The following is a 17,379-nucleotide window of genomic DNA, read 5'->3' on the forward strand; positions in this document are numbered from 1 at the left end:
GATTATGGATTCTTACTGTTTTTAAAAAGAAAACATTGTAATTTGTTGAGAATACACTGTGAGTGTGAGTACAGTGGAAATAAAATGTGGTCATTCTTTCCCCACCCCTTTGTGTGTGTGTGTGTGTGTGTGTGTGTGTGTGTCTGTCTGTCTGTTTCTGTCTGCTATGGTGATGAGAAGGTGGTACACATTCCTTTGAAGATTGTGTTCTGACATCCGCTAGTTCTGTGCCTGTAAGTACATCTAATTTAACAACTTATAATAAGAAAACACAATCTATTTCTGGTTATTATTTATGTGTGGAGAGCACAGGTCATATTAAAGGAATTATTATTACTGTTGTTGTTGTTGTTGTTGGCGGTGGTGACTTTAGATGCAGATCATCCTAGTACATTGATGTCTGAAATGAAAAGCATTTTTGTCCATCTCTCTGACAACTTTAGGGACAAGATTGGCTACTGGTACAATGAGGGCCCATGTTCTGATAATGGTCATGGTGACTGCAGCAGTGGTATGTACTGAATTAGTTGGTTTTGGTGTGTCGGTGTCTGCTTTGGTGAGATAAATACAACCATTGACTTTCAATTGCCATCAATTTTAATTTTTTTACATTTTTGAAGGGTTACAGAGTACGCTCTCCACTCAAGGCACTGCCCTTAGACATGGCACCCAACTCTGTTGATGATGCCTACTCTACCTGCACAAAGGAAATGTCAAGACAGGTTCTGTCCAAGTACCTAACCAATGAACAGAACTCAAATGCTGATTTCAAAAAAGCATGGAACAGAGCACAGAAATCCAACAAGCACAAAAATCCAGGAAAAGGTCTGACCGAAAACCACGCGATCGCCATTCGAGTGTACACCAATGGTCAACCCAAGATCTATGACAAGTTTAATGCAGCTGTGCGCGATGGCAGGGGTATTTACAAAACCAACTTCAACTACCATGCTCTTCATTTCCTGCTAACTGATGCCCTCAAGCACCTAAAAGAGAACCAGGAGAAGGGGAAGTGTGTGACCACCTACCGCAGAACCAAACTGGACTTTGACACAGATGTCATCCAAAAGGAGATCCGATTCGGTAGCTTCACATCCACCTCTTTGTGTCGTGATGCTCTCACCCATTTTGGCAAGAAGTCCTGCTTTGAAATCAAGACCTGTCATGGTGCAGCTCTGGGAACCTTCTCACATTTGCCTCAAGAGGAAGAAGTACTGATCCCACCCTATGAGAAATTTAAAGTTGAGAGCATTAGGAAGCATGAGAAAAATGACTGGTGTGATGTTGTGTACAAACTGAGCAGCACTGGTACCATTAGTAATTTGGATTGCGCGCTGATGAAAGACCCTGTATTCACATTTGTAGAACAATGAAAGGTTAATGCTGACTGATTAGGCTCCTCTTTCCTGGCTGGTGACCAGGTGACTTCTTATTTGAATATATAGAGCTTAGAGAATGCTATGCACATTATCTTTTCATGCTAAGGATTTGTCTTCTACGCCTCAAGAACGATACTTTAAAAAATTAACAACTGTCAATCATGCAAGAATAAATAATTAAAATAAATGTAATTTTTCTCATTTGTAAAATTTCAAATTTTTAAATTTAAAAAAGATAATTCTCTGACAAAACCACAGTTACAGGAAGGATCTTTGCTCATGTTTCTCTGATTACATGGTGATGGATGAACACTATGTGATGAACCACACTTTTTATCCCTACTCCTGTATGCAGGGTTCCAGGGCTTTTGTCTCTGGGCTACAGTTAACTTCAAAATGGGATTCAGTGTCCTTGCTTTTGATTTACAGTGTCGTCTTTCAAAACCCTCAGCATGTTCATGTCTCACTGTCTTTCTTTGAGGCACTTAATATGTTCTGCTGCCATAACAAACTAACTGATATTTTTATGGTATATAAAACAGTAATCAAGGACAGCAAAAATCCTGTGAAAAAAGGGGACATGCAGTTGGTGCTGGTGCATCACATAAAGACATTTCGAATGAATGTTTATGAGTTCAGACCACACTGTCAGCTTTCTGAAGACTGAGCAGGGGCGGCTTGTCCATAAGGGCGATTGGACTGCCTAGGAAAAAAAAAAAAAAAAAAAAAAACTCCTGATGTATAAACGCAATATCCTTGTAAGTCGCGTAAATGACGACATGTAAATCGAAATGTAATAATTTTTTTTCTGTCGGATTCTACCACTAGACCGTCTGATCTGCCTCTGTATGTCATTGTCGAATCAGGTAACAGTCATTCAGTCAGCTTAAAGTCGTGCTTCAAATTGCCCCGCCCCTTCTGGGGCGATTTGTGGCGAAATGAAAATCGCCCCAGACCTCTCTGTCGGCAGGGAAAACGCATGCTTAAGGAATGCGTGTTGAAACCGGATATCGTCACTTTAATCCGGTCTCTGGTTGGATAAAACTTTTCAACAGAAATGGACAAGGACCTTTGATTTATTCTTTAGGAACCATGCCGATGCCGGACTTTTATTGTTGTGTGACGTTGTTGAAGTTCAAGTTCAACATTAATAGCGATTGAATTACTCTTGTGTCGTGTAATCGCTGTTATGCCGTGTAGTGCACTTTACAAGAATACGCTCACACGGTCAGCGTGGGTTTTGTTATAACTTTTACTGGGCGACTTCTAACATGTATCTCACAGTCTACTGCCAGTAAGCCTACTGCATTCTGGGTAACCCCGCTAACGTAATGCACATAACAACACATCTCCCCCCTTTGAAAGAAGACATTACATTTAACCTAACTCAGACAACATATGTCAAATCAACCACGAACCTCACATTACATTGATCTAATGCTCATTCTTGCATTTATGCTCACAATAACTCATAATGCAACAATTTATAACATTTTAACTCATTTGAACCCATTTACAGTCTCTAGTGTTCAGCAACTTTCAATTAGTCTTTTAGGAGGCTGAACATTGCGCTTTGGTCTGCAAGGTGTCGTCACGCTTGGTACATCAGGATCTGTCGCCTCGTTCTCTGAAGTTTGGTCTGGTTGTGGTGTCTCCGACTTGTGCTGTACTGTCCGGTTGCTCCTCACATTGCTGGCTCGACACTTGTGGCTTGAGATCCACTCGATTCCTTCTCAGAGACGCCCCATGCTTCGTCTGGATTTGGTAAGAGCGTGGTGCCACTTCTCTTTGAACAGATCCTTGCATGCTCCAGATGCCAGTCACATGATCTCGGATTCTGACATGTTCTCCTGGCTTTAGGTCACGTAAGTGTTTAGCTCTCTTATCATGTTGCTGTTTTTGTTTCTGTTTCTCTTTTATTTTGGCCACTTTAACTTTGTGTGCACCTTTAGGTGTCAGCAGGTCCTCAAGTATAGGCAGATTTGTGCGTATGCGCCGTCCCATCAGCATCTGAGCTGGTGATAGACCATTCTGCAATGGTGCACTTATGTAGATCATCAGACTCTGATGAAAGTCTGCCTTTCCATCTTGTGTTTTTTTCATGAGGCCTTTGACCACCTTCACTGAGCTTTCTGCAAGGCCATTTGATCTTGGATAATGTGGGCTGGATGTTGTGTGTTGGAACCCCCACTCTTTTGCAAAGTCAGCAAACTCACTGCTGGCAAACTGCGGACCATTATCAGAGACAAGCTCGCATGGTACACCATGTCTTGCAAAAACAGTTTTCAGAAACGCAATGACAGCTTTGCTAGATGTCGTCTGTAGAGTTGCTACTTCTGGGTAGTTGGAAAAGTAATCTGTCACCACTATATGGCTCTTACCATGACAGTCGAACAAATCTGCCCCCACTCTTTGAAATGGTCTGTCTGGCACAGGGTACGTCATGAGTGGCTCTGCTTGCTGCTTAGGTCTATAGGTCAAGCATATTTCGCACGAGGCCGTAGTGTGGCCAATGTCTTGGTTCATTCTTGGCCAATGTCTTGGTTCATTCTTGGCCAATACATGACCTCACGTGCTCTGCGTTTACACTTCTCTTCCCCCAAGTGCCCTTCATGTATCTTTCTTAGCATGTCTTTGCGCATGGAAGATGGAATTACGAATTTATTACCTTTGAACACTATGTCATCGACGACTGACAACTCAGTTCTGTATGTCCAGTAGTCTTGAACTTGTAGTGGACAGTCACTTTTGTGTTCAGGCCATCCTCTTGAGATCATCTTCTTGAGCTCTTTCATCGTCTCGTCCTTTGCAGTTTCTTTTCTGATCTGTTCTGTTCTTTCGCTTGACACAGGAAGTGACGTCATGATCATATCAACATACGCTTGTATGTCAGTGCATTTCTCACTGTCCTGTCTTTCATGTTTGTCCACAGCTCTAGAGAGCGCATCAGCTGCATACATGTATTTTCCAGGTGTGTACATCATCTTCACATCATATTTCTGCAGCCTAATCAACATGCGCTGTATTCTCATTGGACAGTCAGTCAATGGCTTGGACATGATGGCGACCAATGGTTTATGGTCTGTTTCAACTTCGACGGCTTGTCCGTATACGTACTGATGGAAGCGTTCACATGCATACGTTGAGGCCAGCAACTCCTTCTCAATTTGTGCATAGTTGACTTCTGCACTCGTCAGGGCCCTAGACGCGTAGGCCACTGGTTGCCAGGTCTCCTCATGCAGCTGTAGAAGGACAGCTCCTAGGCCATGCTGTGATGCATCCGCTGAGATTCTTGTGTTCCTCTTTGGGTCGTAGAACTTGAGCACAGGCTCTGAAGTCAATATGTTTTTCAGTGTCTGGAAGCACTTTTCTTGCTCATGTTGCCACATCCACTCATTGTTCTGCTCTAACAGCATTCTTAGTGGTGCTGAAACGGTGGACAGCCTGGGGATGAATTTCGCAAGGTAGGTCACCATCCCAAGGAAACGCCTCACCTCTTCCTTGTTTTGGGGTTTCTCCATGTTTGCAATGGCTGACGTCTTCCTCGGGTCAGGACTCACCCCCTCCTCGGATACGACATCTCCAATAAAGGTAAGTGACTTGACTGCAAACTCACATTTGTCTTTGTTGAGTTTCAGGTTGATGGTTCGTGTCCGGTCCAGTACTTGCCTCAGCCGTGTGTCGTGTTCCATCTTTGTTGACCCCCAGACGATGACGTCATCCATCATGGTCGTGACCCCAGGGATGTTCTCAAATATTGTGTGGATCGTCTTGTGGTAGACTTCCGGAGCAGAAAGTATACCATACGGCAGGCGAAGGAAGCGGTAGCGCCCTTCAGGTGTATTAAAGGTGCAGAGTCTTGAACTAGCCTCATTAAGCTTCATTTGCCAAAAACCTGAGGATGCATCAAGTTTACTGAACCATTTGGCATCAGCAAACTGGGACATGATCTCTTCGCGTGTTGGCAACTTGAAGTGTTCTCTTTTTACAGCTTTGTTCAGATCTCTGGGATCCAGACATATCCTCAATGCACCATTTGTCTTTTGCACTATCACTAGTGAGCTCACTGTTAGATTTAGGCATTTTCATAACTTCACATAATCTAATTACATCTCAACAAACTAATGCAAATTAGTTTTCATAGCACCAGACTAGTGTCATCGAGGTGGCCCCTGGCCTTTTGTCTATGTTGATGAGCCATCAGACATGGTTCCTGGCTTTTGTGTGCCTTGGAGCTAGAAACATTAGCTGGCTTTTGTCTACAGCCACGACAGGATGGTCAAGGCCACAAGGCATTAGCATCTATATGGCCATACCTGACCATAGCCCTCTGACCTCCAGACACACCCATCCCCTCCCCTTTACACCTCATGTTAATTCTGCAATATAAAATGTCTGTACTTTCTGTAATGTTGGAGAAGATGAAGCAAGGAGACCGAGCCGTGAGCAGACGTGCCTAGCGCATGCTCGTGCTGCGCCGAGCTGACCGTGGCTAGTGACTGAATAAAACACATTCTTTCGCTAAGCCGTCTTCTACAAGTCTGTTATTCCTGAACAAGCTAACTTGAACCAAGCGTGGGCATCCGACGAATTCGACGGAGGACAGCGAGATCTTTCATCACCCAATCTGTCGGTTCATCAATTCAGTTGTTCATTCATTCACCTCATTCAGTTGTTCAAGCAGACTTACTCTGAGATTGAGAAAACTCTCTCTCTCTCTCTCTCTCTCTCTGTGTATATATATACAGTATATATATATATATACAGAGAGATATCTATCTATATATATATATATATATATATATATATGACATAGTATGAAATTAATTTGTTTCTCAGGTCCTGTGTAAAATGGAAAGCACCTGATGAGAAAAACAGTTAAGTTTGAATGACTCAAACATGCTGTATAAAAATACCAGCAAAACCACAAGGCAATAGCAACGTCAATGAGGGTCCTTACAAGAATTAAATAGTCTGTCTTTGTGTTTGTGTTCATGTCAGCCACACGAGAAAGAGAGAGGAGTGGGAGAGAGAGAGAAAATAAGAACAAGGGTCTTAATTTCAGGGCAACTGAAGGGCAACTGGCAACAAGCAAAGCCACGAATTAACTTAAGCTAAAATATTTTTTTTTTATCGAATACCGTTAGCAAAATCCTAAGCGCAAACATGGGTGGGTCAGCGCAATGCTCCAACACCATAGCTTTAGTTTATGCGTGACAGACTTTTCTCATTGCTTTGCTAGTTGTCCATCAATGAAATTAGGGCCCAAGACTAAGAAGAGAGAGCAGAAGAGGGAGACTAAGTTATATCAGCCACTCTAATCTCCATTCTCATACATTTCCACAAACCAATACAATGGTATTGCCCAGGACCTACAACAATGCCCTTTTTCCCAGTTAATCCTTGATTGGTCGTCCGGAGCTGACTAGAACAGATGTCATGGGGGCTGATTAATTCAATAAATGTATACAACTATGGCAGGCACTTCAGACTGCAATTAAACTGTAATTAAACTGCTGCCCATGTTGTAAGGATCAGTTTAAGACTATACATGAATATGTTACATTCATATACATTTACAGATAGTTTTGTTAAGGTCTAAGTTTCAAAGGTGTGACCTCACCAATGCGGGAACCACTAGTAGGTTAAAGGTTAGTAGGCTACTCTAACAGTAGGTGATGTGGCCTATTTACCTAGACGTGTGAAGTCCTTTATGTATTTGTGGTTACTGTAAACAATGGAAGTCTTTTGTCATGAGAAGATCAGAGAGAATTTTTATATACTGCCTCTTTGGCCATCTGATCAGACATTGTAGACAAGGGTGTCCATTTTCTAAAATGTATCATTCTCATTCTCATAATTCATCACACCTGTCCTATATGTTGGCTATATGGTGTACCCACGTCTCCTCTTCCAGCATAGCATTCAGCTTATGGCATGAACTCTTATCCCACCTCCTTCCCTATTGCCTGCTGTCTAGGCTTCTAAGGAGAGGATACTTGGGTTTCTTTACATGGCCATGTTGCACGTTCCCAGCCTGTCTGAGCACAACACCGCACCCTGCAGGGTATTTCAGGTATCTGGCCAGAAGCCTTGCCAAACATGATTTTCTGTTAGCAGCTCGCTTTGTCACTGGGTTAGCATTAAATAAGAGTTTAGAGTGAGTTCTGTGGGAATTCTGAGAATTTCTTTAATCCTGTCAGTGGTATAGAGATAGTTTTCCTTTCACTGTATGTCTTAGTGGCAAGTGAGGTGTGATAATGCAAGCACCAACAGACCAAGCTGTTCCTACATGAAGGAAAAGTGCCCTGATCACACAACCTCAAACAAAATGGTCTACAAATTCTGTTGTACAACGTTGAAAATACTAAGCATTTTCTCTGTCTTGATTTTCATTCATATTCATTCTGCTGAAATATTAACATTGCCCCCCACCCCCTTTGTGTGTGCTGGAAACGTAATAAAAAAAGTTTAGATATTTTCATACATCGCTGGTGAAGATCCTTTCTGCTATATTACCAGAGTTACCAGTTGACACCTCATATGTGAGAGCCAGTCATCACAAAGTGTATACTCAGTGGAATGGATGTTCCTCAAATACACTCGTTACAACACTGATGAGCTCAATTCATGAATAGAATAAAAATTTGGGTTTGGGTATACTGCATCCATTTTGTTGGCACTTCTTCATGTCAATGTCTTATTGTTGCCCTTTAATGCACCAGGAAGAGTTCTATTGCTCCATTGTTCTTGTAAATGCCATTGCTCAGTGTGAGACAGCATCCTCACAGTTGTTGTATTTACTGGGATTTCTAAAGTAAACTTGAAATGCTGACCTGCTCGTGACCTGCACACCTACTATAGCAGAGTGTGGCCATTCTGGAACTGCAGATTGTTTGGATACCACCATCAATTGCTGATTTCCAACCTTGGGGAACCTCCATATGCAGGTGTATAGGTGAATACTTTAACATCAGCCATGGTATAGTGGTATAACATCAGCCATGGTATAGTATAAGGTGTTCAAAAGACAACATATACTCAGTTAGGACTGCTAGGATGTTGAGTACATTACTTTAAATACAAAAAGTAGTGTGGAAGAAAACAGAAGTTTTCAGCTATAGCGCTGTGAGGGACAGAGGCAGCCACCCCACGTTTTGGGATGTGGGCGACTGGACTCGTGTGAAGTCAGGAAAAAGGGTGCAGGAGATGGTGGCTCTTACAAAAATAGATATATATTTATTTACACAGGGTATTCTCTTCATCAACCCCAAAACATGTTCACAAAATAAACAAACATAAATCAAGACAAACGCACTTGAAATGCTACAAATACTAGGTGAGCTAGGCAAACTCTATGCACATTTCACTAGGCACAGAACTGTATCCATGCGGCTAAATACAGATTTCATTTAACCTCACAGCAGGTAAGTGTTCTGTTCTGTTCTGTTCTGTTCTGTTCTGCTCTGCTCTGCTCTGCTCTGCTCTGCTCTGCTCTGCTCTGCTCTGCTCTGCTCTGCTCATTGCCTTTCACGCCTTTCACATACTTCTTCCAACCCTCTCATGGTGCACCCTTTAAATAGTGCAGCCACTTGGGCTTAATTGGTCCAATCAACCTCATTGGACCCAACCATTGTAGTGGGGGAGTCCAAGTCTCTCTCCCGCTCTTGCAGGGCAACATGAGTCACTCATTTCATTGCACCAGTAAGAAGGGGGGATTTCACCTTCTCATAAGCGCCATCACCATTATTTCCCTTTCCTACGCTTATTAGTCATTTCTGTCAGATCCACGTGTACTATGATCTTCATAGGTATCCTAGTCGTAGCATACTGACCTCAGGTGTAAGTTTATAATGTCCTGCTGCTACACACAAGATTAGGTGACAGTTGGAAGAGGGGACAAATCATTTGTAGTTGCTCTTTGAGGGCCTCATTTACTTTTTTTTATTTTTTTACGCCTGGATTGCTTTCAGGCGTAAAATAGCGGGTAAAAACTTAAAACCGTATTTACAAAGGTGGCGCACTTTAGATTACCGCTGCTGGGAGGGTATAAGGGAAAGTGGGTGTTCGTCGCAAAGAGATGGGAGGAGATGCGTAAAGTGCGCCTAATTATGTATTGGTAACGAAACAAGAGGTGTTTCAGCATGACATATCAGCTGCTATTTTTTTTTTAAATGTTTATATTTGAAATATCATTTAATATAGGCATATACAAAATTGTCCCACCAGCTAGCTGTTCGGCCACGCTTTACCCAGAATCGCCGCTCATTGTATGGTTTACTTTAAACCGTATTTTCACCCATAGTTCAAGCAAACTGAACGTCTGAAAATTTCAGTTGTCCCTGCCCTGTCCACGCTACAACTCCAGTTTTCAAATGTATCTGCCTAGGGCAGCATTTTTGAAAAGCATGGTTTTCAGTGTTGGAATGCGCCGTTTTAAAGTAAGGGGTGTCGTGTATTCCTACCAGACTATTTAACGGGATGCTATGGAGCCGTTAACCTGGCTATTAACTATCCTAGCTATCTCTAGCTTAGGGAACCATATTAACAGATTGCAGTTGCCTGTGTGTGATTAACTCATGCTAATATGTGTGAATATGAACTTGTGAACATAAACTCGTTAATATTAAGCTGCACAGGCACCCTGAGGGGTAACCATAGCAACCCAGAAACTCAATGTTCGCTGAAAAGTTTAATTTCCCAAAATCAGCTCACCAATAAAAGACAGTCTTGAATTCAAAGTGATCGCAACTTTTAATGTGGACAGAAGGGCTAAACGGAGAAATATTTATGAGTTTCTATATTTACCTGGGTTAGTTTGCTGTAACCTCGTGAACCAAAAGCTCTAATTCTAATTTTAGCTCATCATCCATGGTGGAACACGCAGGCTCTTTCTTCCCTATTTTAGCGGAGCGCTAAATAACACTAATGGGCGGTGTTAGGCGCAGATGACGCGATGAGGGTTCTTGTTTGATAAATAGGATGCAAAATACCGTGCGCTATATGCGGTTTGGCAAAGGCGCTGATTGCGCTGCGGTCGCAATGTTAGTAAATGAGGCCCTGAGTGTTTAAACGGTATGTTTGAAATTCCACCAGAAGCTCTTTGTTCATCTTTTCATGAAGCTGCACAAAAGCTAAAGTATACTGAATAAAGCTAGAGGTAAGTTCATTGAGTAACAGGAGGTTTTCCACTGAATAACGCTAGGTAGCCCTCGGACACAAATGAATATAAAAGGTGCAGAAATACAAACACAAACAACTTTCAGAAAAAGGGTGGAGTATGACTGACCAGATCTTGTAATTGCAAAAAGGTCAGGTCAGGAATTTAGCAGACCCTTTTATCCAAAGCAATGTTCAAACAACGGGATCACGATCGGGAATGGAACCCAGGTTTGCTAAGCACTGCGACACAAGAAGATAAGATTATTAGATGAAAAAAATCTAACAAACAAGAAACAAATAAACAACATACAATAAATAAACAATAAACAACAACCCTTCTTGATAGTTTAGCCAAGATGACATCACTGCCAAGATTACATCGCTGCCAAGATGACATCACTGCCATACTGAAATTGATACCAGTGGGACAGACGAGCAAGATCGCTCCATGAGAGACGTGAGACGAAACATCACCCCCAGCCATCAAACCATCCCACAGAGGGCGAGGGCCTTGCTCACAGACGGGCTGTATGAGATGTGAACATGAGGGTGTTCATAAAATTAAACGTAGGGGCGTTCAGACCACAGCATGCAGTCAGTAACTGTGTGCTGCAACCATGCAATTAGACACGTTTTCATGAAGCATCAATGCATTTAGCTGTACAAATAATGTCACGTTAGTGTATTTATGTAATTTTTGAGTTTATTTTTCCTGTATGTGTGTATTTGTTATATGATGTATAATGTTATGTGATCGTATTTCTTCCTTTCTTTTTAATCTCTATTTGGTACACTACATGAAGAAAAAGTGCCCTGATCACACAACCTCAAACAAAATAGGCTACATCATACATCATTCTATTCTACAATGTTGAAAACATTTATGTTTGTTTGGACATATCATATGTACACCCATTAGAAAACCTGCTTGCACTACACTTTTATTTCTAACAAGTATACTGACTTTTCTATTATACTTAATGTCCTTTGCTTATTATAACCTTCTGTGTGGAACTCCCTTTCATGTTCATGGCATAGAGTCGTGCATGTAACACAGAGTTACCAGTTGACACCTCATATGTGAGAGCCAGTCATCACAAAGTGTATACTCAGTGGAATGGATGTTCCTCAAATACACCCATTACAACACTGATGAGCTCAAATCCTGGACTGAGAGTCAAAGACGCTACAAAGAAAGGGTAACTGGTGTGGCAGTAGTTAAAGGTGCAGTAAGTAGTTTTTGTGGTGAAAACATGGATATGCTTCTGGACTTAAAATGATGCCATAACTCTAACAGCTATATTTTAGACATATTTCATTATTGGAGGGAAGTATAGAAGCACAGAAGAAGGAGTGTTTGGGTTTGGGTATACTTCATCCATTTTACCTTACAAGGTTAGTTGGGTTTATTAAATTAATAAATTAATAAATCCATTCAAAATCTGTTGTGTTCTACTACATTAATTTATTCATGGAATGAAAAACATGTATGGACTGGGATCATTGATAATGATGAAGATCATGTGTCTTCAATTCAAGAATAAATCGATAAATGGAAATTCCTGGTTTCACTCTGTTGTTGTACATTTTGAGAACCAGAAACCTGTATGGAATTCTAAACTCTAAACTCTTGCATTTATGGTAACAGACTGCAGGAAAAAAAAAACAATGGTTGTTTCCACCTTTGAAAGTGCTTTGTGCTGACAGCAGACCTAAAAAAAAACATTTGAGTTCCTACACTATTTTATAGGTTTCTATTCTATTCTAATGTACTTTATGAATACTTTCAGTGACAAATTAACATACAATGTACATTTGTTATTACAGGAAATAGACCATTAATAGACCATTTTAACACCATTTGTCATCAGCATAAACACAACATATTTTGTGTGAAATGCTTTTGATCTACAGGTTTGGCTTTTTTGGACCACACACCTGTTAAGGGCAGGGGAAATGGGCATGGACCACACACCTGTTAAGGGCAGGGGAAATGGGCATGGACCACACACCTGTTAAGGGCAGGGGAAATGGGCATGGACCACACACCTGTTAAGGGCAGGGGAAATGGGCATGGACCACACACCTGTTAAGGGCAGGGGAAATGGGCATGGACCACACACCTGTTAAGGGCAGGGGAAATGTTGAATCATCAGGTTTGGCTGGAAAGCTAATTCAAATAAACCCCATGTCCTCGTAAACAATGTCTAGGGAAAGTTCTCCATGGTGTGGTAATCTATGTCTGCTCTGAGAGAGTTTAGGAGGTTTGCTAACCTGGCTAATCTGGGACAGTTTGGGGGGTTTATTGACTTTGCTGTAGAGGGCCGAAGGATCGTCCATAGGCTGATCCTCTGTCACCTTGCTTTTGACAGCATCTTCTGGCAGATCTGTTCTTGGGTATGCACCCTCTTCTGGTTCACTGTACACTGCCTCCTGCTGGCTGTGGAGTGGTTCAACAGTGTCAGGGATGTCATTAGAAACCTCTGAGTACACTGGCTCAGATAGGTCAGCATAAAGACAGTGATCCGGATCAGGGCGTGGGCAGACACAGTCCACAGGGCTGGCATACACTGGCTCTGGGCTCTTGCTGTAGCTCATGGTGGGAGGTGTGGAGGCGGGCTGGTTTGCACTCACTGGGTAAGGAGTTTTGATGACATCCATTGGCTCAGCATACACTATCTCAGGTGAGTCAAGGGGATCTAAAACATTTGACAAAATGGGCTTGGATAAGCTGATGACATTGGCTGGATCTGTATAAATAGGTTCGCCTGAACCCGATATGTTAACTGGATCTGCCACAACCCTGGAGCTGGAGCTGGAGCTGTTTGGCACCTCAACCAGGCCAGCACTGTTGGGTATGCTGGGCAATGGTGAGTTGGGTCTGCGTTTGGTTCCTGCTACAGCACTGGGCCTCTGTTCCTGAACTGCTTTCTCAATGCGGCTGAAGATGTCATCTCCCTGTCGGGTCTCAAAGGTGAACGTCCCAGGACCGGACACACAGCGCCGCCCAGCCTCTATTAAGAATACCAGCTGGACAAAGAGGAGATATACAGAAATATGTGTCAGGTATGCACACAGAAATATGAATGACTCAGATGTTTAACAGCAAATCTTTCAAAAAAGTAAAACACAAAGATTCTATTCCTGCACACATAAAAGCTATAATAACACTAATAACTCTAATTCGTGTTTGGGGAACACAAAGTGGTAATTTATTAATTTACCTCAGTAAATACTGTCCTCAGATATCCAAAGATATCCCAAATGCTTTTACCTTTGAATCCAACAACGTGACCACCAAAGCTAACCACTTGACCTCATCCTCTATTGCTGACCTTGTCTCTGCCGTAGCGACGCAGCTGGTTGTAGGGCCACTCCAGCACATTCCTGCGGCTCTCCAGGTCCTGGAGCACCAGAGACTCTGCACCAGTCTGGAGCCAGTACGCCCCCTTAAGGCCACAATGAGCAGATGCTTCAGACGGCTGGATGTTCACTTTAAACTCTGATACTGAGGGAACAACATAAGCATACGGTTAGTTTCAACCATAAAAAAGTTACGTATTATTGTTATGTGAAAATCTTATAATTAAGTGGCTATAAGTGCATTCATTTAAAAGGCTTTATATGTGCTACATGTTGTGCAACATGCAAATTCAGACTGTATTAAATCTCTCAGAACCCCGGAGTGCTTCTAGGATGAAATCAGGGTAAAGTACAGAATGCTAAAGATGGAAAGAAGGAATAGACACTCACTCTCATCCCTGGAGACATATATTTGATTCTCCTCCATCTGCAGTTCCTGCTTTTGGACACCTCCATTTCCAGTGTCTACCTGAAAGACAGAGACACAGAGAGAGAGAGAAATCATGAGATTACAGTTGGAGATGTATGAGAATATAAATCAAAGAACATTTAAGTGTAAGGATTTTTTTTTACCAGGAAAGATAGGTAAAGAAAGGTAAGGAAAGTTAAATAATGCATTTTTATTGCATCAGTCTTGTATCTGAATGTTTATAACTATATGTATATGTATATCTATATGTCTTGTCTTATCTGTTGTTGTGCGTGTGCACTTATATGTTTTACCGTGGGAGAGTGAGAAACGTTTTTTTTCGATTCCTTTGTATGTCTTAACATGCAAAGTAATTGACAATAAAGCTACTTTGACTTTGACTTTGACTTTGACTTTCAAATAAAATAGTTGCTGATACTAAATAGATAGAAAAAAGGAAATAACTGGGAGGCATCACATGCAACAGGTTTTTATAGAAAGTATTTAGGAAATTAGTAATGATACATTCACAGTTTCACACCATGCATCTGTAACTCACCGGAAAGGCGCTTTGGCACACCTTCTCCACCCAATCCACACAACCGTCCCTATCTGTGGCAAACACCAGCCGGCCGCCCTCTGTCTCTACACAGAAGGCAGCCATGTTGTCCCCGGGGCAGGCCTCTGCGTGGGGAGGCAGCTGTACCACACTCACACAGTCCGCGAGCCGGACCAGACGCCGCTCTGGGTGCCTGGAGCGGACCACTGACAACTTATCCCCACTGCTGTCTGCATCAGACATCTCCAGACGGGCCACGCCCCGCCGACTTGAGGGATACAGCACCAACCACATCCTCTTCCACCTCTACAGATGTAGACAGAGATGGAAAAGAGGGAAGGCGAGAAACAGAAGTTCAAATATGTTGCATTTAACAAGATATACAACTTACTTTGCAATATTTGCCAAGCTAGGACAGTGTAGTTATAATTACTTTGCCAAGGCTCTCCTACTGCTTTTGTGAGAAGGAGACTTATTGTGTACTTATAAAATAACCTTCGGAGCCAATATTGACGTTTATTATCTAAAATAACCTACTAACCTATTACTTGGATGTATAAATGCCACAGAGTAAACATTATTCAAACCACCTATACAAAATGGCCTTGCATGTGTGATTGTGAGAGAGATGGGGAGGGGAGCTTCTCTGTCAGCTTTGGAATGTGTGTAGCACTGCAAGACACTGTGAGCTCCTGCCCAAACATGCAAAAGGATCTTCTAGCCTGTGAATATCTTTCACACTTGGAATATTTTTGACATGCCAAGGCAAAGAAAGGCTGAGAGATTTTCTTCAAGGTAACATGTTGCAAGGGAATATTAAGAAATAAAAAAGCACTGACTGATTTAACTGCGTCTAACATGTAAACATTTCAAAACACGTTTAAAAGGTTTTACGAAAAAACACTAGAACATACACTTATTTCCACAATCACGAACCCTTAATCTTCAGTAGTAGCCTATATGGACTTACAATAAACAAATACCATCATATAAAAAGTTATCATATAACTGAAGTAGATACCAAATAATATCTTTACCTCTCCATGTTTCTGGTGCTGTAAGTAGACTTCTCCTCGTTTCACGTGCGTGTCCATAAAACGTTTGATCACCTGGATCACAGAAGAGCCTGTGGTTTCACTGATATCGCCGAGAAATAATGGCTACCATTCCTTAGGTCTATCTAGCTCTCAAGCGTGTTGTCATAGATACCAAAATGGGGGGGGGGGATCTCATTTCGAAAAGGAACAAACTCGGACTACGTGTTTCGTTACACCTGAGAAGTTTCGTATGCGCCCAACCCAACTGGCACACCTCTTGCCATGATGTCATGTTATTGAGGAAGTTGTCCCAGAACTACCCAAGAAAAATTGCTCAACACTTCGTATTGCCACACACCCGATATGTTACCAAGTTGAAGTGCTATATTTCGTGGAAATGGTGTGCACTCGTGCGACTGGAGCTGAGTACATCATCGAAACCATATTGCTCCAAGCCAGCAACGCAACAGGCACAACAGGAGCTTGTGATAATGACGTTATGTTTGCTTAAAGGTGCAGTAAGGTTTTGTGGACAAAATTTCAAAATGCTTTTAGTGCAGCCCAGAAGGCACAGTACAGTGCTTCCCAATGTTATTTGCGTTACACATTTGTTTATCTGCTTTCTTATTAATTGGTTTACATGTTGGAGCCACTGCTGTACTTTTGCCAAAAGGCAGGGGATCCCCCATACAAAAGATTATAGCTGGTTATTGGTTTTAACACCTCAATATTATCAGGCAGCCTTTCCATATTTATTCATGGAAGTTGTTAGACACTATTATTTTAATCTTGAAACGTATTATTTGTTAAGAGTAGCAGTCAAGTTCAAGTATCATAACACTTCCATCGGCTGGTTACAATATGTTTGATGAAAAAATAGTTAAAGGTGTGTGAATGCCATTGGGGCCAGATACTGGAGAATGGAATTTATGTCCACATACTGAGGCTTACACTTCCAGGAAGAATATTTACGAACAAACTTGGTGTCATAAAGTCGCTATAAAACCAATCTTGTGGGAGCCTTAAACTTTTGTGTGAACATAAAATACTTTCTACAATATTTTTGGCAACGCTTGAACTATCTAAACCTCTCTCCGATAAAAGGACGCTAATTAGCTTGACCCAGAAAACTGCTCCAGGACTTCTGGCTCTGTCCTAACTTGAATATTACTGCTCCATGAGGTAGACACACACATCAAATAAACGTGTTACTTTAGGGTTCTGTTTTATCATTTCCCAGGTTGCCGACATGTGGGATCAGCATCGTCATACCATCCACAGGATACATTCTCTCAACACACCTATATGCGTCATGCTACACAAACGGGCTTTCCATTAGTGAGCACACACCTGATATACAAACCACCATAAGTCACAGTGCCTCATAAAACACACACACACACACACACACACACACACACACACACACACACACACACACACACACACACACACACACACACACACACA

The 17,379-nt window shown here is 41.9% G+C and overlaps 2 protein-coding genes across 2 annotated transcripts; one reads left to right on the forward strand and one right to left on the reverse strand.

The window, feature by feature from the left end:
- Positions 1-159: 159 nt before the first annotated feature.
- On the forward strand, positions 160-1,436 carry LOC105903920 (ecto-ADP-ribosyltransferase 5-like). The gene is made up of 3 exons (XM_012831720.3): positions 160-233; positions 444-511; positions 621-1,436. The coding sequence occupies exons 2-3, from the start codon at positions 467-469 to the stop codon at positions 1,371-1,373; spliced, it is 798 nt and encodes a 265-aa protein (XP_012687174.2). The 5' UTR covers positions 160-233; positions 444-466; the 3' UTR covers positions 1,374-1,436.
- Positions 1,437-10,733: 9,297 nt separating this feature from the next.
- dok1a (docking protein 1a) lies at positions 10,734-17,310 on the reverse strand. The gene is made up of 6 exons (XM_031560321.2): positions 15,910-17,310; positions 14,873-15,178; positions 14,295-14,373; positions 13,877-14,049; positions 12,816-13,571; positions 10,734-10,781 (listed from the first exon to the last, which is right to left on the reverse strand). The coding sequence occupies exons 1-6, from the start codon at positions 15,964-15,966 to the stop codon at positions 10,734-10,736; spliced, it is 1,419 nt and encodes a 472-aa protein (XP_031416181.2). The 5' UTR covers positions 15,967-17,310.
- Between the last annotated feature and the right edge of the window lie 69 nt (positions 17,311-17,379).

This window comes from Clupea harengus, chromosome 22 (assembly GCF_900700415.2).
Source record: "Clupea harengus chromosome 22, Ch_v2.0.2, whole genome shotgun sequence".
Lineage (NCBI taxonomy): Eukaryota > Metazoa > Chordata > Actinopteri > Clupeiformes > Clupeidae > Clupea > Clupea harengus.